The sequence below is a fragment of the Muntiacus reevesi genome, chromosome 2, assembly GCF_963930625.1.
Source record: "Muntiacus reevesi chromosome 2, mMunRee1.1, whole genome shotgun sequence".
NCBI classification, from domain to species: Eukaryota; Metazoa; Chordata; class Mammalia; order Artiodactyla; family Cervidae; genus Muntiacus; species Muntiacus reevesi.
This window is the reverse complement of record NC_089250.1, coordinates 16597113-16619844: the sequence shown is the minus strand read 5'-3', so window position 1 is coordinate 16619844 and position 22732 is coordinate 16597113. Positions and strand designations below refer to the sequence as shown.

Sequence of the window (22732 nt, the reverse complement as noted above, 5' to 3'; positions counted from 1 at the left end):
AATGTAAAATTACAGTAACATGTTATAAGCTTGTGAGAAAAAGCAAGAAATATGTCATATACCTAACACTTCCACTGTGTCAACCAATACATTTAAATAACACCTGGAAAATTTGTCTGAATTACGAAAAAACATGAAATCACTTGTGATCACTTTGGAATTTGGGCAACTCTTGCAGAATTCCGCAAGTTAGAACCGAAAGCAGCCTAGGTCCAGACTGATCAGTGACCTGTAGAAAGGAGAAACAATGTGGGCTGTGTTCTACTTTCATCTCCAGCCTCCAGGACTCAGGCCCTTAGAGGAAGAACTGATGAAACAAGCTTCCTGCTGGCAGTTCCACAGCTGTTTCTCTCTACAAAATTTGCCTTTGCTCTCTGGTTGTTTTTAAGAACTCCTTTTGTCTCTAGTGTGCTACAGTTACACTAGTCAAATGCTGTGAGTTCTCTAGAGCGGGCCAGTCAATGCGGCAGGAAGGAAGGAAAGAGAAATCATAGGATCAGTCAACTGGGAGAACAGTTGTGAACTGACAACTTAGGTATTGCCTAAATCCACTGGCTGAGACCACAATTTGATTATTTTTATAAGAGAAGACATCATTATTAAAGTTTTATGGGTGGCAGTACACGAAATCACGAATACTTTAAAGTGAAAGACCGCCTAGCTATTTACTAGGGCACAATCCTCATTCATAAGCTTCCCTTAAAACACTGGAAGATTACGTTATACGTCAGAGAAAACAACCCTTTAATGTCAGAAAAAAAATTATCTCAAGGACAGAAACAAAAGAGAAAAACATAGCACCCACGGAAAATTAAGCACCAAAGTTGTAGTGCTGAAGATTTTACTGCTCGTCAGGATCCAAAATAAGAGTTTGGGTACAGAGATTCCATTTCTTTTGGTCTCACTGGTGGTAGAAAAGCAAAGACAAAAAATGTTACTGAATTAAGGGAGACTGGGTGTGTTCATTCAAATTATCATAAATTCTTCTTCAAAAAGAGATAAAATATGCTATCAAAAATTATAACAATCTAACACATTGTAAATGAGCTACACTTCAATTAAAAGTATACAATAAAATTAAAGTGATATAAAGTGGAAAAATTGTCACCTAAACCAGTTCAGTTCAGTCACTCTGTCGTACCTGACTCTTTGCGACCCCATGAACTGCAGCATGCCAGGCTCCCTGTCCATCACAAACTCCCAGAGTTTACTTAAACTCATGCCCATTGAGTCAGTGATGCCATCCAGCCATCTCATCCTCTGTCGTCCCCTTCTCCTCCTGCCTCCAACCCCTCCCATCATCAGGGTCTTTTCCAATGAGTCAACTCTTTGAATGAGGTGGCTAAAGTACTAGAGTTTCAGCTTCAGCATCAGTCCTTCCAATGAACACCCAGGACTGATTTCCTTTAGGATGGACTGGTTGGATCTCCTTGCAGTCCAAGAGACTCTCAAGAGTCTTCTCCAACACCACAGTTCAAAAGCATCAATTCTTTGGTGCTCAGCTTTCTTTATAGTCCAACTCTCACATCCATACATGACCACTGGAAAAACCATAGCCTTGACTAGATGGACCTTTGCTGACAAAGTAATGTCTCTGCTTTTTAATATGCTGTCATCTAAATAAACTGGCCTAAAAAAATTATAAGGTATAGGTTCTGTTAAGTCTAACTTAGGCAGAAAGTTTTACTCCTGAATTTTAGGGTTAATAACCAGTTCCAATAATCTTCAGAACAAAATGTATAAAAATTATGCTGATTATAACTGAGCTTAAATTACTAAGACAAGTGAACTTTCCTTACCTCTAGAAATTCTACCTTCCTTAGTCATGCATGACCTTCTCAGCGAAACAATTAATGGATTAATTTTTTCACTCACTCAGCCCTTTCTTCTACATGCCAACTGGATACCAGATTTTTCTTTCTTGCCTTGGTCTACTGAAGTGACATCTCCATCAGTAAAATAATTAATGAAAGCAGCTTTCTGACTCAACAAGCCTAATCACAAAGGATGTTTATCTGGGCAAATAATTCACTCAGCAGGTACAATGCAGACAGATGATGCTGTGTCACATTTCAACTTCCACTTTTCAAAGCTTCTTGTATACAATAACCATTTGACTAACAGGAAAAATAAGAGTGTACTTACTATTCCATGTCAAATTACAATGGTGACAGACAGTCCTAGCTGTCTACCCTCCAGCTGTTCCCAACCTTCATCGTTGCTAACGGACTACGGTTGTTCAGCTGAGGACATGTGGTCCTCGGCACCCCGGGTGTACGTGTACAGCTAAGCGCAAAGTCCTTGAGCTGCAGGCCCGCACCTGCAGCACCAGGGTCACCTGGGAATGTGTTAGAAACCACCTTCTTGGGCCCCAAGCCCAGCCTAGTGAATTGGAAACTTGGGAGGCAGGGACCAGCAAGCTGTGTTTTACCAAGCTCTCCAGATGACTCTGATCCAAGCTGAAGCTGACAGCCTCTGCTCTAAACCAGTCACAGCATCTCTGCTCCCTCTGCCAACGCCCGGATGAGGCCGAGTAACTGTGGCCGTGAGCTATCAGGACGCCTCCGGGAAGGTTCCTCACAGACAAGAACGAGAGGAGACGGAAGCACCCCTCCCATTTTCGATTAAGATAATGCCATCTTCATGCCACACCTGCAGAAGAGCAGCTACCTTGTAACCATTATGTGATGTTGGGTGATAAGCCCAAACATCAAGCCAGGAAGCCAAGGATAACAGAGGGGAAGACTGAGAGAGCCTGGTCCCTGGTGACCCTGATGAGCTGCTGACAACCCTTACAAATATTCCATCTCCAGACTCCCTGTTAAATAATGTATTTTTTTTTAATTTTTTAAAAAATTTTTATTGAGGTATAATTGATTTACAGTGTCATGTTACTTTTTTTTTTTCATTTATTTTTATTAGTTGGAGGCTAATTACTTTACAATATTGTAGTGGTTTTTGTCATACACTGACATGAATCAGCCATGGATTTACATGTATTCCCCATCCCGATCCCCCCTCCCACCTCCCTCTCTACCCGATCCCTCTGGGTCTTCCCAGTGCACCAGGCCCGAGCACTTGTCTCATGCATCCCACCTGGGCTGGTGATCTGTTTCACCCCAGATAATATACATGTTTCGATGCTGTTCTCTCGAAACATCCCACCCTCGCCTTCTCCCACAGAGTCCAAAAGCCTGTTCTGTACATCTGTGTCTCTTTTTCTGTTTTGCATATAGGGTTATCATTACCATCTTTCTAAATTCCATATATATGTGTTAGTATACTGTAATGGTCTTTATCTTTCTGGCTTACTTCACTCTGTATAATGGGCTCCAGTTTCATCCATCTCATTAGAACTGATTCAAATAATGTATTTTTTAAAAACCCTGTGTGAGAACTCTTTCAGGTTGGCTTCTGTTAACCTGTAAATGTAACTATAACATCCTTGCTTCTTTTGTTGAAGCAAGCTCCCGAAGAGTGTAATGTTACATAATTTTCGTAATATTATATAATTATACACATAAAATTACATACTATAATATTCCTTCTTACGTTCTATAATATTTTACTTTGAAGTATTTAGAAAAGAAGGAATTTATAACTTCATCAAATGAAAACACTGAGAACATTTAGAATGACATTATTGAAATTACATTCTGGTTTTGGTTCTATTAACTGTAGGAACAAATTACTGAACAATTTTAGGCCTCAACTTTCTAAATGATGAAAGGGTCAAATTAAATCACTCATAAAATCTTGTCCCACTTAAAGATTATACTCTTTAATTTTTAAGGGGTCTGGAAAGACCTCTATGACCAAAGTTCATCCGTATTGACCCAATCAATAGGGATTTTTCTAGACTGATAAGACTTAAGAATTGTTACACAAGTGACGACTGACAAAGATTTCTGGAAGTACTCCCTGTCTGAAAGTTCAACACCTGGTATTTGTCCTGGCAACCCAAACTGTTTACACAGTGAGAAGGATGGTATTCTGCGGATAAACACTCCAAATACAGGGCCTCAAATGCACCTGTTGATTTAACCTCTTCCCCATGCACAAGTCAAAAAGCATAAAACGCGAAATAACTGACTGTTATTTCTACCCTTCACTGGAATCATAACTAAATTCACCTAAGATAAAAGGAGAGGTGTGCTAAGAGGAGCCAGCAGGTCACTGGACTGCAAAGATGGTTTTAAACACCATCAGCCACAGAGCATTAAAAGTGGTTTATATTTTGTGGAAAGGAAATGATGTCCCTATATATTCATTGTAACTAATAGCAAATGTGCATAAAAATCCATATCCAGTGAACTAACAGGTACAGAGTATTTCTGATGCAATATATTCCAAGGCCTCTTTACAAAAGCATTTGATGACAAAAAGCACTACAATGGCAAAAAAAACTGAAAGCCACAACATCTTCTAAACAGAGGGTATCTTTCAGAATGAAAATGCTGCCCCATCACCCCTAAAACAAACACCTTATCATACCTGTGCCAACATTACCATAAAAGGTTGACACCTAAATATCACAACAACATAAGGTTTTTTCTATAAATGAACCAGAAAAATCAATACAACTAAACTCCTTTTACAATAAATTGGCAATATGATCATACTCACTTATTATTACTTAACCTTGCTTTCTTTAACACAGTACTAAAACCATATGCCCAAGCTTCAGAACCAGATGTAAAAGAGATGATGCACAACTGACTTGTAGGGAATGTATTTTTTTTTCAAGCCAGGCTCCTCTTCAAAATAAGATCTGAGGCTAACAGAGGACGAATTAGCAAACTGAACTAGGAAAGGTGTGGCAGTATTTTCACCTGTGTATCTGCTTAGTTTCTAGATTTTCTGATATGCTTTATCTTAAGAGATTAAAGGTTAGTTTAGTTGAGATTTGGGGTTTAAAATGAGGTAGGACAAGAAATCTATAATAACTGCTATTTGATGACAGAACAGAAGAAGTATGAAGAGATCAGCTACAGCTCAGCAGTGCAATGTCCAATCTGCCTACGATGAAGATTAGCTATAGAGCGACTGGCAGAGGGGAGAAAACCCAAGTTCATGTCTAGGAATATTTTTCTTTTGGCCGCAGCACGTGCCTTGTGGGATTTTAATTCCCCGACCAGGGATTGAACCTCAGTCCTCGGCAGTGAGAGCGCAAAGTCCTAACCACTGGATCACCAGGGAACTTCCCATGTCCAGGAATTTCTCCCAACAAAAAAATCAGAAAAGCACACACAGATTTAGCTCAAGGATACTCACTGCAGGACTGTATATAACAAGAGAGAACCAGTGAAATAAACGATGCTATAGCTGTTCAGTGGGATACTCTGAAGCAAGCTTAAAGTAATGATGCACTTAATATTTAATGACATAAAGATGTTTGATATATATTAATGAGTGCAAAAGCAGCCTAGTAAGCAATACGAATTCTATGATCCCATCTGTGTTGTAAAAAACTGGAATACAGTTAGAGACAGGTGTATCTATATTATACCTATGCACAGACAGAATTCTGGAAGTATTATATAAAACCAACTGTGCTGAGATCATGAATCTGCTTACTTCCTGTTTTTGTTTAACTATAGTTCCAGCTTTTATTTTTCTATGATACGAACATATTGGCCTTATAACAAAAAAAAAAATTACCAACATATTTATTGGGCAGAATTCAGAAAGCCCTTGGTATCTAGGGATATTCACTGTATAGCATTTGCTGTCAACAGAAAAAAAAGGTTTGCTTTAATAGGTCATTTCAGAAAATGAAATGGATCTGTTGTGTACAATAGCACTAGAACTAAAGGAATTTCATCTGCAGCAAAACTCACAAGCACTGAAAACTACTGACGTAAGAGAACAAGAGACATACTTACGGTTGGGTGAAGTCACGAGTGATGAAATCGGAACTCTTGAACAGTAGGAAGATGTCGCTGAGGGTTTTACATTTCAGAGAACTATTCATTGCTATCCAGTAGGCATCCTAAAGAATAAAGCACGTGCTACTTAGTATATATTCCAAGTTAGCTGCTATGAATGAAGTTCATAGCCTATATCCAAAATCAATAATGCATGTAACTTCAAGGGTTTGAAGAAAAAAATCAGATAAGAAATTTTAGCTATACTGTCAAGTGTCAAGTTATACTTCTAAACAAAGAATAAGGTCACTGTTGCATGACAGAAACTCAGTTTTGAACTGAGATGTTCAGGTCCTCATCTTAGAGCTTAGGCTCAAGACACTGCCCTATGTCCTCCTCACTGATAATGAAAGAAGGGGATAAAGAGACATCAGAAATGCTGACACTTCAGCAAGAAGATCCAGGCAGAAAAAAACAGCCTGATCAGTCACTAAGAAAACAGAGAGCCTTTCTCTATTTCTGTTTCTGGAAGAGAGACAGCTGGAGCACTGAAGTTTGATGACTGCAGTGTGTACATCAAATCTGGGAGAGAGGCGATGACATATTCTGAACCGTTGCAATTTTAAATGGTGCAAGTCTCGAAACGTATGAACCAAAGAATAAAAAGTAAGAACAGCAGACATAGGAGACACAAACCTCAGTGAAACAAGCCTAAAAATGACAGAATAAGTTATTTTAAAAAACATACTTCTCCCATAGATCAGACACAGGACAGTAATGTAATTTTGAGAAAAACTAATGATTGCAAAACAAAAATGTCCAGTTATCTACACTGCATGAAAGGAAGCAGTGGTACACAGCTGGCACTCAATAAATAAAAAATTAATGAGCAAAGGAATAACTTAAAATCACAAATAACCTACCCATCTTAAGTGGAAAGCCTCAAGCCGTCAAAGATCAGCAGTCAAGAATGACCCAATTTACTGCTCATAGATAAACTAAAAAATGAGTTCTAATAATTTTTTTATAATAACTTCTTTAAATCTTTTCCCAATTAAAAAATATGATGAACTTTTGGTTAAAGATGATATACTGAACACAAAGATTTAACTCCACTGAAACAACAGTATATACACAGAAAACCATGCAACTGAATAAATAAGACAATTATTAACACGGGGGAAACAAAATGTTGAATAAGAAAACACAAGCAACACATAGCATACAGATATAAATGCAATGTTTGCAAAAATGCAATATGAGAAACGGCTTCCCTGGTGGCTCAGTGGTAAGGAATTCACCTGCCAACGCAGGAGGTGAGGGTTCGACCCCTGGCGTGGGAAGATCCCCTGGAGAAGGAAACGGCAACACACTCCAGTATTCTTGCCTGGAAAGTTCCATGGGTGGAGGAACCTGGTAGGCTACAGTCCATGGGGTCACAAAGAGTCAGACACGACTGAGCAACAAAGCACAGTGAGCACCGATGTACTCTGTGCTATTCCTATATGAGGACAGGGAGCTATAATAGGTGGTAGTGAGGATAAGAGATGAGAAAGTGCTGAACCTTTCTGTCCTAAAGCGGAAAACTGGTATAAATGCTTAAGATGGAAGAATAGAGATATTGAGGAAAATAACAAAAGGTGGTACTAAAATATATGAATGCAGTTGCCTCTGAGCAGTGGGAAACAGTAAAGAAAAACAGGTGTCAGGATCGGCTGATTTTTATAGCAAGCTTTCAGAAATTTAAACTATGTATATATGTCACTAATTTTAACAAGCAAAAATAAAAGATTAAGTACAATTTATCATTCATGTTAGAATAAGAAAAGATAAAAGCACACAAGATGATTTTTGAAAATGCAGATAAGTTTTGAATCCTTAAATGAGGTTTGCTGACATTAAATTATTTTCTACTGGAACAGAAAAAATGATGAATTTCCCTAGACCTTAAATTAAAAAATCTTATCAATGCAATGTTGAAGCAATAAAACAAAATTTAAGAAAACGTCAGTTGATCTGTCAAACCACTCTATTTCTAGATCCTGCAACATTCTAATGTTTATTACTTTTCAATAGAGAAAAATTTCTCTGTCAAACCAAAGAGCTGAAGTTTTGAAAAGGGCAGAGAAAGGTTTTCCTGAGATTTCTAGTGTAAATAGCAACACAAGAGGCTGAAACTGTCGTTGGCAAAATACAAAGTATTTCACAGACCCAGGGAAATAAATGCATTGCCAAATCAGGAAAATAAATAACAGGAGGAAAACAAAAATAAATTCCATTGTATTTTCCCTAGAATTAGGAATATAATTAGACCCTCCGTGGGGATATAAAATGAAATGGAATCACAAGACAATATTCACACAGTGAGAGATTAATGGACGGACGTGCTCCTACCCTTGGGGCACTCCAGTTAAGCTTAGGAAATACACTGCCCCCCAGGGAATTGATCGCTTCCTGGACTTTCGTTGTGAACTCAGGAAATTCTGGTGCCTACAGAGAAAAGAAAGAAATCATTTGGACAAGTCAGTATCAGCATGATAAATATAGAAAACAAGATAAAAAAACTCACAAAGTTTAACACTTCAGGGTATTAAAAATAATTTAGAATACAAATTACCATCAGAATTTCTGAACTCAACCAAATAAAATCAATAATCAGATAACATTCGTCAGGAAGGGAAAAGAATAACAAGTGCTCAGATGACGTTTTCCAAAACAATCAAGCCCCACAAATCTAACAAGACTGCTGCTATTTCAAGGCATCTGGGGATGTGAGAAAAGGAATGAACGGTTCTCTTAAACATCGACATAAAACAAGCACCCATTAAGTGAAAAGAGATGATGGAATATCACCTGTTAAAGTGAAAGTGAAGTCACTCAGTCATGTCCGACTCTTTGCGACCCCATGGACAGTAGCCTGCACCAGGCTCCTCCGTCCGTGGGATTTTCACGGTAAAGAGTGCTGGAGTGGGTTGCCATTTCCTTCTCCAAATATCAGCTGTGCACAGACTCCAATTCTGAGAAGTAATACCTCGCATTTAAAGGACCAGTAGCCTCTCCATTTGCAGGAAAAGAACTTACCTCCAAAAGGCTTAAAAAACGAGGAATAAATCATGGGGCTAACTGCATTTAAACATGGCTATTTCCAGACAGGTTTTAATATAAACAAAACTCAAAAATAGGACCTTGGTGAAATTAAAATGTTCTTTCTTTTTTGGTTGATTTAAAAATGCTTATTTTATATCAGCAAGTAACCAAAACATTGTGCTGTTTCAACCAGGAAATAAGCAGAAATACAGAGGTGATGGGATGTAAACGTCATTACGATTATGCTCTTCCTTGAGTCTTCTGTCACCATCAGGAGCACGGGGACAAAAAGTGGAGAAAAGGGGAGAAAGAGAGATGGAAGTGGGGCCTGCAGGAGAGCAAGAATACAAAACAAAACACTTATATGCTGCGGTCATTGTAGCCCTTTATATCTGCTGCCGCCTAGTGGGAAACTGCAAATACTGAAAGTCCCATCATGACAAGCTCTTCCCTAAGTGGGAAAAAAACTAGAATGTCTACAACAAGCTAATGGGCTTCCCTAGTAGCTCAGTTGGTAAAGAATCTGCCTGCAATACAGGAGACAGGGGTTCGATCCCTGGGTTGGGAAGATCTCCTGGAGAAGGGAATGGCAACCCACTCCAGTATTCTTGCCTGGAGAATTCCATGGACAGTGGAGTCTGGTGGGCTACAGTCCCTGGGACCCCAGTCAGACATGACTGTGCAACTTTCGCTTTCACTTCACTTCAGAATAAGCTAAAGGAGTGGGAGGTACAAACTATTGGGTGTGAAACTATAGGATATATTACTGTACAACATGAGGAAAAAGGCATATTTTTTAATAACTAAATGGAGAACCTTTAAAAAATTATTTAAAAAATTTTAAAAATGATTATTGTTTCAAGTCATGAAGTTTCACTATGACTTGTTCTTCAGTCATCCTAAATAAACACCAAAAAAAAAGGCTTATGCTGATTCCCAAAATCTAGCCCTGTTATGACAAAAAACTCAGCCTCAAGGCTGAGAAACAGACTGAAACATGAAAGTTTAAAAAAAGGGCAGGTTGTACTTCCTTTCTTTCTGCTGCAGATGCATGTGACTGCTGCAGATGTACCTGACCTCCGGAGGTCAGAAGTGTCCTTTAGTTACTTAATTTGACAGCATGTCACCCTCTCCATCTTCTGCTTGTCTTCTTCAGCTTAGATTCATGAAATTAATGCCTTTCAGAGAGGCTTTCAAAACAAGTAACAGCCTTGAGTTCCTTTATCTTCCATTCTCCTCTCGCCGGCAAAAGAAATTATGCTTTCTGTTAAGGCAATCATTTCTTTAGAATCCCCTGATGTTTCTGGTTTGGCAACCAAACCAGCTTCATCAATAAAGACACTCATTTAAGACCCGCATTAGCTATATTTTCAGTAAATGACAGTTACAAAAATATTAAAACATGAGGGATTTGATCTTCGAAGACAAAACAATTTCATTTTCCTATCCCATCGAAATTCACATATAAGGACTGCTTTATATTTCTGTATTACATTTTTTCTTTATAAGTTATAGGTGTACAATATAGTGATTCACAATTTTTTGGAGGTTTCACTTCATTGTAGTTATTATAAAATACTGGCTATTCTGTATTACATTTTAAAAGAGGTAATAAATTCCCTCAAATCCTCAGATTATTCACCTTTAAGAATTTTCTTAAGAATTTTAAGAAATCCTGCAATAAAGATCCTAAAATAAATTTAATGACAAAAAGTTTGTATTGCACAGAAAAATTTGCGCTTCAGTGGAAGACCATGTATTGCACACATACAGCACTTTTCTGGGTTGCCTGATTCTAGCTGGGTCTGCGAGATGATTTATAACTTGGTAAATAATAGGTAAGTGAAAACAGTATTTCTTACAGACATGAAAATTCTACTCTGGTAGAAACCCAGCTGTCTTCCATCCCCCCTCGAGGCACACATAACCAGCTTTGCCTTATTTACGTATCCATTTTTTTATGTAAATACAACACATATTTACATATTCCTAATCTGTAAATGTGTGTCCTTTGGGTTCTCTTTTGAGCCAGTTATAACATCTGCCTGGTTCCCTCATGAATTAAAGCCTTCAATGTGTGTTAAGTCATGATTCCACCTTTTCCTGAAAATGATCTTTTAACAGATTTAGCTAGCAATAGGATTGTTTTAAGCTCATAGCCCAACGAGTTGATTTTAAATATACCTAACACCTTAGTTTTCTAAGAAAAGGTTCATGTTTTAAGTGGGATGAAATTTGCATTTTAAATCACATCCGTGGACTTTTATGATCCAAACTTACCCATCTTTCCTACTTTACCCACCACAGCCCTACTGCACCATACTCATTTATTTCTTTAAAAATTTTTAATCATCAAATAAATGTTTTAAACATACAAAAAATATGTACCCTGATCCAGACACTCAACAACTTGACATACTTGATCCAGACCTTTAAATTTCTTAAGGAAAGAACGTCACAGATCCTCATGAAACTCCCAATCTCCTTGGTCTCCTCCCTAGTCCTTTCTTCTCGCCACAGGCAGCCACTGTTACAAGACTGGTCACAACCTTCTACAGTCATGATTCTATACTTACAATGCATGTGCCTGCCCATAATACAAGATATTTAAAAATTTTAATGTAGCTGCTATCATTTGATATGTATAGTTTTCACAACCTGCCCTTTGAAATTCACCATCGTGTCTTTGAAATTTACCCATCTTGATTATTCGATTGCATTTTAAATTGGGCTTCTCTGTAGCTACACCTCTGGACTGTTACCACTGGCAAGGGCAGTCTTCCCACTGTGGGTCTTGGCTCACATTCCCCTACTGAGAGGTGTGCTCTTCTGCCTTGAAAGCTCACCTGACCAACAACATCTAGCTTGGCCCAGTGAAACCCAATCACTTTTAAATTAATTTTCCATTTTGAAATAATTTCAGACTTTCAGAAGCATTTAACCAAAATTTTCTATACACTCTTCATGCAGGTATTTTACCACACTGCTTTGTCACTCTCTCACTGCAACTCCCTTTCTATATACAGCTACGCTGGAGCATGTATAAAACACATACACCTTCCATAGCAAGTGGAAGTCATGATGCCCCTTTACACACAGCACTTCAACATGTATTTCCTAAAAAGCAGTGACTTTTTTTTAATGTAAGCTAGCCAAATTATCAAAATCAGGGAGCTAACACGGGTATAACACCATTATTTCATCTATGGATCTTATTCAGTTTGTGCTCACTGTCCTGATAATGCCTTTTACAGCAGAAGAAAAATGGGATATTTTCTCCTGGTCTAGGACCCCGTCTAGAATTGTGCGCTGCATTAACTTGTCATATCTCTTTAATCTCCTTTCATCTGTAACATCTCCTCTCTCTATTGCTCTTACCTTTCATGACCCTGACCATTTGAAAGAGCCTGGGGCAGTCACTCTATGTAATTTCCAAAACGCCGAGTTTGCTGGCTATTTCCTCACGACTGGATTCAGGCTCTGCACTGCTGACAGGTGATGTGTCCCTCTGAGCCTCCTACAAGGAGGCAGGCGACGTAGGCCTGTCCCATCACTGACAAGGTTAACGTTGCTCAAGCTGCTGCCAGCTCCTTCCACTGGGAGGATGCTGTTTTTCTCTTTGTAACTAGTAAGTAATTTTGGTTTCCCTGGTGGCTCAGATGGTAAAGAATCTGCCTGCCAATGAAGGAGACCAGGGTTCAATCCCTGGGTCGGGAAGATCCCCTGGAGAAGGGAATGGCAACCCACTCCAGTATTTGTGCCTGGAGAATTCCATGGGCAGACGAGCCTAGTGGGCTACAGTCCATTGGGTCACAAAGAGTCAGACACGACTGAGTGACTAATACTTTCACTTTCTTTCAAGTAATTTTGGTGGACATACTTTGAGAAGGCTCAAATACCTTTATTGAATATTCACCCACAAGTTTTAACATCTATTCCATCAATTATTACTATAAAGGCTGTAAATGCTGATTTCTATCATTCCTTCTCAATTATTAGCTGGTGTCGAATTTTCTACTATAGAGAAAGGCTTTCTCTTCTATTTCATTTGTTGAATTTAATCATTTGTTTATGTCAGTATGGGACCGTGGATTCTAATGCCAGTCAATGGTTCTAGTCCATTATTATCATTGTTTTGTTATGATGTTCACATATGTCGCCAGTGGGAGCCCATCGAGCTGTCTTCTGGGTCCTCTGCACCATGTCCGCATCACTCTTCCTTCCTGGCACAAATTCCTACAGGCCCCTCTTTACCTTTCCATCCCTGTCTTGAACTTCTCCACAGAGCTTCAACTCCTTTTAGTGGAAACTGGTATTTAGACACCATAGTCAGGGCCCTAGGTCCGTTCATCCGTTCACTGCTACCATGACGTCACTGTGTCGTTTTTACAACTAAGCAGAGTTTGATAAATACACACACACATTATTAATTTCTCTATTGAAGTTTGCCTAAGAAGAATGATTTAAGTTATTTTTCAAAATAATAAACAAAAGCTTGAAATGGTGACTAAAGGGGAATTTACTGATCTGCACTGAAACCCAGAAGCGCCCCATGGGATGGCACCGGGCGGTCCTGGGACCGCGCTGCTCTTACCGTAAGCGTGGCCGTGTTCTCGTCGTCCGACCACTGCAGGGGAAGGAGGACAGAAAGAGAACGTTAACTGTGGATAGTGTTCCTGGCTTCCAAAAAGCAGTGCTCCATCTAAAAACGACACACACACAGGAGACAGTTTCCTGAACACAAAGTACATGTCCACATGAGGTTTCCATGGAATTTCTGACTTTATTGAATGTACGCTAAGATCTCTAAGCCAGAACCATTTCAGAGATCATTGCAATTAGGACAGTCTCTGGAACAGGTTATAGTATTTTGAACCAACCTGTATTTCTTCAGCTTCATCATCACTGTCTGGTTGAGAACGTGCAGGCGGATCTTCCCTGGAAGAACGTAAAACAAAAACGGAGCATCAGAAAGCCCTGGGGCCAGGCAGTCGTGATTTCAGGCGTGCTGGGCGTTCATACAGATGTAAGAAGAAACTGATAAAAACCAACATGAAATTAACAAGAGGGAACGTTCAATAAGAGACGGTGGAATAAAAACGTCCTGACTTCTTCTCAGAAATCACTAGAAATAGAGGAAGGAAAATCTCAAACTCTGCCCTGGAGGACACCAAGAACCGGCTCTGAACCTCGGCAGGAGAAAGTGCTGCCCCAGGCCAGGGAGACACGGCAGAACTGCGGGGGAGTAGTTTCGGGCGGTGATGCACACCCTGCGGGCCCAGTCCGGCATCTTCTGCTCACAGTGAAGACAGTGTGCGCGGGCTGCTGGCAGAACCACCCTGGTCGGGACTGGCACTGCCGGAGGGCACGGGGGAGAAAGACGCAGTCAGACATGCTGTCTCAGAAAGACCAGTGAGCGAAGCAGGGGCTGAAAAGGGCAGCAAGCAGCCAACCCTCACCCCTGGGGGCAAAGCAGAGGCCGAGAGACCTGAGAGAGAGGACGCTGCCCCCGCCCCTTCTCAGCACTCAACCACAGACCGCTGGCTACAGAGAACTCGAGCACATCACTGAAAAACAAGCACTAACCAGAATAGAAGCCAGCAGAGGATCTATACCAAGAAACTGCAAGAGAAAGGAAAGATGAGGCTTCTGGTTAATCACGGACACTTATCCACCCCTAGGTTCCCTCGTGAAATGCTACCAAAGTGATTTAAAAGATCACAAGGGCAAAAAGGACCAAACAGGAGATAGCTGCAAAGAGACAACAGAGGTCTGGAAAACAGAAAGCCAGTGAGGGGGTAACCCGGTGAGCAACAGGCTGCCCCTGGAGCCGTCATACATGATGGGACCACAGCTCCGCTCTGAAAGGGGTGATGCGTGTACAGTCCATACAGGGGCAGGAAGACAAGTCCAGTCTTCCTCACTTGGCACACTCCAGTCACTCACCCTCCATGGACCAGAGCGTAAGGTGCACAATGTCCCAGATGAACGTGGAGGTGAAATGCCACAAAACAACAAAGTCACAAGCTGAAGTCACACTCACAGTGAGACCTCTAGTCCCCTTCTTCCCTCCCTGCTCCCTGATATAGACAGATTAGAGGACTTGTCTCTGTAGATGCTGGACAATCCCAGAGGAAAGACTTACAGGTAACTGCCATCTGGGAATCTGCCATCAATTCCTGTTCATTGCTGGCACTCTTAGTCAACAAGCCCCACGCTAGTACACAAAGTTTCTGTGTGTGTCCCTCACTCTTAAACATGAATAAAGGCCTACAATCATTACAGGATCTATAAAAGGCTCCAAGATGAGAAATGAGTTTTTTAAAAGGAGGAAAAGTACATGGACAGAATAAAGACAGTAAAGGAAACAGATGAAAAATATTTTTTAAAATCACAAATATCTTCAAAGATAAAAGAAGACATTGCATTCATGAGAAAGGACAAGACTGAACTCATATAAAAGGAAAAACAAGGTAGTTGAAATTTAAAAACTCAATAGAATGAGTGGCAAGATTAGGGAGATTTTCCATAAAATAGAACCAAGATGACAAAGGGACAGTAGAGAGGAAGTGACATAATTCAGAGAATTAGCCCGGAAGATCTAACGTCTAAAAAGAAAGAAAGAGAAGCAAAAAAATAAGAGGAAATTATCAAAGATACAATATTTTTAGAAGTTCCAAAACCCAAAAACGGAAGTCTCGAGAATGAAGCGTCCACACCAAGGACACGTGACAACGAATAGCAAAGACAAGAGCGAGCCCTGGACGGCGCACGCAGACGGCCGCAGTCCTCCCACCTTGACACGCCGTTTGCAGCGTGACTCCGCCACCCTGCCCATTAAAAACAGCATTTATTTCCCCACCCTTAGTTCAAGCTGGCTTCAGGACTCACTGGGACCACAATGCAGCACAAGGGACACCATGTGATCTGAGCCTCGGTGTCAAAGTCTTGCAGCTGCCTCGCCCATGTTTCTGGAATGCTGCTACCACCACACAAAGGAGTGGGGTCTGAGGATGAGAAATCACATGGAAAGAGAAGCCCAGCTGCCAGGCAGCATTCACTGCCAGACAGGAGGGAGGCCATCCTAAAACCATCCAGTCACGTTGAGCCACCAGACAACTCCAGCCACAGGAGTGACCTCAGAAAGCCCAGCAGAAGACGCCCAGTGCTGAGCATTAGGGAGGCTCCGAGATTTCACCCCACTTGTAAGCTAACAAGTTAGCCTGCCACGGTGCCATGGAATCTGGCAGAGGCCAGGAGATGCCTGGGTCAGAAACCAAGGACTCTCCAGAGAGAGAGAAGACACATCTGGCCAATGAAACACACTGTAGGAGCTCTCCCACAAGCTCAGAGTACTGACATCTGCTCAGGACTTTCTGATGTCAGGAGGCATTTTCCTTACACTGCCATTTTGTAGGCTTATTACGTGTTCTATATTGGAAAATAATAAAGTTGTGTCTGTAAATATCCCAAAGTAGAGACTCGCCTAACTATTCTGTTGCTTTATCCTGCAATTATTCCACATCAATGAGGCTGTAAACTAATAATTTTCAGGTTATTACCAGGTTGAGAATAGCAGAAACAGAATTATAATCCAGGAAGCTACACAGAAGATCCATCAGACCAAAAAAAAAAAAAATATATATATATATATATATATATGGTAAAATTGGGCTTCCCTTGTGGCTCAGAGGTTGAGAATCCACCTGCCAATGCAGGAGATGTGGGTTCAATCCCTGGTCAGGAAGATCCCCTGGAGTAGGAAAAGGCAACCCACTCAAGTATTCTTGCCTGGGAAATCCCATGGACAGAGCAGCCTGGCAAGCTACAGTCTATGGTGTCACAAAAGAGTCAGACACAACTCAGTGACTAAATAACAAGATGGTAAAATTAGTGTTACTGTAAAACATACACAATTCTAATTATACTTCTAAGCTCATGTACCTGAGAAATGTTTGTCTGTTCCAAGGGCTGGGAACACAACTGCCCAAGTCTCTGTTCTCATGAAGACTGCATTATAATAGAATGACTAACGGAATGATGGATGGAAATAAGGATTATGCAGAAAAATTAAGTGAGGTCAGGAGATAAAAACAGATGCACCAAAATGCGGTAAACCATACAATGGAGTGGTATTTAGCCTTAACAAGGAAGGTAATTCTCACACGTGCTATAACATGGATGAACCTTGGGGACATCATGCTAAGTGCAATAAAGCTAGATACTGCACGATTCCCCTTAAATGAGGTATGTACAGTAGTTAAAATCATAGGCACCGAAAGCAGAATGTTGGTTGTCAGGAGCTGGTGGAAGGGGGGCTGGGGAGTTAGTGTTTAGAGGGTATGGAGTTTCAGTTTTACAAGATGACAAGAGTTCTGTGGACGGATCATGCCGATGGCTGCAACATTATAACTGTACTTAATACCACTGAACTGTACACTTAAAAATAGTTAATGTGGTATATTTTATGTGTATTTTAGCTTGATAAAAATTTTTTTTTAGTAATTCTAAGAGAAAATCATATCCAACCTAGAATTCCATAAAAGAGAGTGGCATACCAGCAAGGTTCACCGGTAAGCTGCTTTAGAGGAAGTGAAGGGTGAGCACTCAGGCAACACGCTTCTGAGCAGAGCGCTGAGCGAAGAAACAGGAGTGTCACTAGAGCACACGAGTCTTAACCTGTTCACGCTGTACCAAAAAGACTGAGGCATGGTACTTTCCTTTATATACAGAAGAACTACTTGAACAAGAGGAATAGTTACCATACCCATTTTCTACAAGAGAAGAAAGGAATTACTCAGTTTTACAGCTTGCAATTATCAGCAGAGGATGTGTTCAATTTTGAAAATCTTATCAACTGAGCATTGATAAGGAATATAGGACAAAGATCAGCACATAATAACTAGAAAGAAAAAAAGGAGAGAATGGGGCCTAAGCTAATGTACTTACTTTACATGTTAATTGTTGTAGTTGAATCATTACATTTCCTTATGCTAAAATTTAAAGAACGTTTTTCTGACATGCCTTACCTTCCTGAAACCACCAGAGTTCCATCATCGAGTAAATAATCCTTCACATTCTGCGGAAGTGGAAGAATGACACTAAAAAAAAAATGCACATACCAAAATAAGACATCATTTTAACAGACCAACCACAAGCAGAGAGAAAAAGTTCCAAACTCAATTTCTGAATTACTTGCTCCTTTTATTTTAATATGAAGTGGGAAATGTTAATAATGGGCATTTGGCAGCAGCCGACTAGAAATTAGAATAATATGAATAAATGTTGCAATAAACTAAATTAGGTGCACATAATTACCCCTACTGACTCTAAAGTTAAAAAAAAACAAACAACAGCAACAACAACAAAAACAAAACCAAACCAAAAAAAATCCCTAAAACAGCCAAATCCAAAGAACTGGACTGAAATCACAATATGAAGACAACAAGCGCAAAAGAATTCTGAGTACAAGGGTTACGTGCCTTTAGGAAATTGGAGGCCCCGCAGGTATTTGCAGCAACACAGGAAATGACCAAAAGAATCACAAAGAATCAAAAGAATCAGAAAATCAACAGCACCTGATCACCTTCTAAGATACAGGGTGGAAGCAGGCTTAAGATCTGGGCACCTCTGGTTGGCAATGGGAGGGTAAGGTAAGGTAAAAAATTCACAGTACGCTGGGATGTACTGTGACGGCATTCTGTTCACCTCATCACTAGAGTACACGGCTGCTTACCCGGCCACGCTTCAGGTGAATTGTTTTCAGACGATCATAATTAAGGGATGGCAAAACCATACTTGATATCACTTGAAAAACGGATGGATAATTTGGTTTTTTACTCTATAATGATAAATCATCAAAAAATTCTGGCACAGATACCCAAAAAACAATGTTCTTACTTTGTTTGTGAGGCATGTATTTTTTAAAAACTGAAAACGATGGTGGCCATCGTTTGAGTCAGACCATCACTGACTCATACTAGTTTGCTTCATTTATTTATTAAGTTTTCTGTAACATTACAGATGGTTTTAGCACACAGGAAAGATTACTAAGGGGCTACTTCAGTTTTAGAAATTAACATCTGATTTCTCAAAGTTACAATTTCACATTCAAAAGCCTACTTCTTCAGGCTTTTAAGTTCAACTAACAAATCTTATTATTCTATTTGTAAAGCTGCTAAATTTTAACCAATTTCAAGTGAGTCTCTGAAACTTCAAAGTTGCTTTACATTTTTTTTAGCTCTAGGGAATTCCCTGGTGGTGCAATAGTGACGACTTGGGCTTTCACCATCATGGACTTGGGTTCAATCCCTGGTCGGGGAACTAAGATACCACAAGCCATGTAGTATGGCCAAAAAAAAATTTTTTTTTAACTCTATTATAAAATAATCTATTCAACTTTCTTTTAAAATATGTCAATTGTCTAATGACAGATAAAGTTTTCCAAGAATTTAACTCTTATAAAACCAGTGAATTAAACTGTAAGTATAGTGAATCAAAGGTTCTTGCAAACATTCCAACACTGTTTAAACACTTAAAAATTTTTTCTTATATGTTTTAATGTATCACAATTCTAAACCAATTACACAAATTAAATTAGAAACACAAGGCTAATCTGTTACATATATACTAACTGTCCTCAAAATGGCAAATTCTTAAGAATGTTAAAGTTAACAGGGAAAAAATTCCAAGTCTGCATGATTTCCTCACCTCTATATTTAAATCTAGCTCTTCCTGGGGTTACAGATACTCACCCAATAGTGTCATCCCAACAGAATCAGACATGATCTTTACAAGAGAATCTGAAGTTTACCTCCTCAGGGGCCTGAGACTGAGAAGTATCGGCAGAAATGACCATTCCCAGACATCTAGGGTGATTTTGCCGACCACGATGAGAGCAGAGAGAGCCCTCTTCTATGTCAGTGACATCTCTGAGTCCACAGGTGATTTCAGAGTGCATGTCCCTTGTTTCTGAGTTACGCTAATTCTCAGGTCTCATTCCCTCCAGGTTGCATTGCCCCTTGACTGCATTCAAAATATCTATTTACTGTTTGATTCCATTGTGAATTCTCTGCATATTTTTCCTTTTTGGAGGGTCTACAGCTCTTACAGGTATGAGCCAACACTGACAGTTCTCATGAGTCCCTGCATCCCATGGTCACAGTTCTAAAGCCACCCTAATGACGTGACCCTGAATTATGTCACGTTAGCCATGGAGGAATCCTAGATGACTTAGATAAGAACTCAATGCCTAGGAGTGTGAAAAGCTACAAAAGGAGAAAAAAAAACCTCAAGTACAATGTAAGCGCTGTACCAAGTACAGATGTACCAAACGCCACCAAAACTCTCAAGAAAAAGGATCCGTGCCTCAGCAACTGAGGTCATAAACAAGCCATGGCCCAGCATACTTAACCCAACTGTTGGAAAAGAACTTAAATTTTTTTGTCACTGAAATTGACTACGCAGCCAAGAATCCATGAGGGCTGGGGCTTCCCTGGTGGCTCAGTGATAAAGAATCCACCTACCAACCAGGAGACAGGGATTCGATCCTTGGTCTAGGAAGATCCCACATGCCGTGGAGCAACTAAGCCCCAGTGCCAGAACTACTGAGCCCACGCTCTCGAGCCTGGAGGCACGGCTATTGAAGTCCAGGCGCTCCAGAGTCTGCTCCGCAACACGAGAAGCCACTGCAATGAGAAGCCCATGCACTGCGACTAGAGAAAAGCTGGTGCAGAACAAAGACCCAACACAGCCAAAAATAAATACATGAAATTTTAAAAGGAAAAAGAATCCATGAGGCCCAACTGAAAGATGTAAAAAATGTAATGACCTATTCCATCAAGTCGATATAATTCTATACACACCGACAAGTTACTCTAATGGAACAGAGGTTAAAAGAGCCTTTAGGAGATGATTCATAACTTTCATGTTTGAGGAAAGAAACATTTAGAAAGGTAGAGTGGATGACCCAAAGTCACCTAGCTACTTATTTGTAAGCCTGAGTCAAAGTTCTAGGACATGTCCAAAAAAAAAAAAGATTCTGTATTCTTTACTTGCATATCATTTGTGAACCATGATTAATAAATGCCAAATACAAGGCTGAGTCAATAAACAGAACATGGTCTCTTGGCATTAAAGTTGATAATGACAACGACAAACGTAACACAACTCCACCAGAGTGACCTGGGGCGTGGAGGCACATCGTGCCATATGTGGCGTTTGAGTGATGTTCCACAGAACTAGACTAGAGTTACAGTGCAAAGACACGGAAAACTCTCAGGCAACACAACTCAGCTGTGAACCGGTAAGAAAATCCCCCTCCTTGGTTTACTTTTCACTCCCAGCTTCAAATGAATGGCACACATTTTAAATGAACTAAAACTATTTTAAGCTTTGGTTAAATCAAAAACATTAAAAACAAGCAGTTTTTTGTGTGTTTATGTCAAAAAGAGTGCCAAGCATTTTTAATGCTTTATCTCATTTAATTCTCATGACAATCCTATTATTTTCTAAATTTTCCAAATGGGGCTTACAGAGATTAAGTCATTTTCACAAGATGCTGGTGGAACCAAAATTCCCAAGGCAGACAGATGGTCTTGACTCTAGAGTCCAATTCTTAACCATTATACTTCACAGTTGAAGCAAAGAGAAGTTTCTTTGAGTTGACAAAAGGTGTCTGCACACAAAATACAAGGCACTTCTGAGTGAACTCTGTGTGAAAACGCCTGACCGGTTCACAAAAATACCTTCTGTCACACCGACATGACATAAATAACTCTAGCATCATCTCAGACCCTAAGCCTATTCAATTATGCAAGATAATGGAGGACTGCTACATCCTGTAGGAAGATAACGTCCACTGCTGCTGTTGAAGCTCTTCCTTGTTTTAGAGCTACTCCAACCATCTTCACATGCAAAGCTTATCTTCCTTCGAGCTGCTCTAACCTCCATCACACCCTGGATAACTTGGGAGCCCACTCCATGTATGAGTAACAGGATGGGAAAGAACTGTCTTATGAATAACCTTCTTATGCTCTTTCAAACACTCAGGATCTGAAGTTTCCCTCTCTGTATTCACACTCTGCACCCAAAATGAAAAGGAAGGAACGGTTGCTATCTAATTAGTAGCAATCTAGGGCCCAAGGGGGACAGGGCAAAAGACAGAAAGTCCTCCCCACAGATACACAGTCCTTTGAGTTACTCACCTTAGCACGGGAAAGTCTACCCTTGCATCACATTCCAGGTGTCACACCTGCTTTTGAACATTTGGGGATGTTCTCCTAGCTGCCTTGCCTACATTACCTTGAATGACCGGGTGAAGGATGAAAATAGTTAATCCTCTGCTTGCCCTGCAAACAGGGCACGGATTCCTTGCTGTGGGCCAGAGAACTAGGAAACAAATACTGCTCCACTCCTCTTCCAGATGGCTTCCTTCCCTAACAATACATTTGCCGTTGTTGTTCAGTCGCTAAGTCGTATCTGACTGTGCGACCCTATGGACTGCAGCATGCCAGGCCTCCCTGTCCTTCACTGTCTCCTGGACTTTGCTCAAACTCATGCCATTGAGTCAGTGATGCTATCCAACCATCTCATCTTCTGCAGCCCTCTTCTCCTTTTGCCTTCACTCTTTCCCAGCATCGGGGTCTTTTTCCAGGGAGTCGGCTCCTCGCATCAGCATACTCTACTGAGGCTTTCCACTAACACTACCATACTGGAGCTTCACAATAGAATTTGAGGCTGGGTCTCACTGTTCCCATTTGACAGGGACCAAAAGCTAT

General features: G+C 40.3%; 1 protein-coding gene across 1 annotated transcript in view; it reads right to left on the bottom strand.

Annotated features, from left to right (window-relative positions):
- Positions 1-22732, bottom strand: part of CDC123 (cell division cycle 123) — a 42564-nt gene that overhangs the window by 19242 nt on the left and 590 nt on the right. The window contains exons 2-6 of the mRNA XM_065920985.1: positions 17984-18055; positions 13835-13892; positions 13549-13581; positions 8262-8357; positions 5886-5992 (exon numbers count right to left, since the gene is read on the bottom strand). Coding sequence (XP_065777057.1) covers positions 5886-5992; positions 8262-8357; positions 13549-13581; positions 13835-13892; positions 17984-18055 — 366 coding nt within the window. The remainder of the gene's footprint in view (positions 1-5885; positions 5993-8261; positions 8358-13548; positions 13582-13834; positions 13893-17983; positions 18056-22732) is intronic.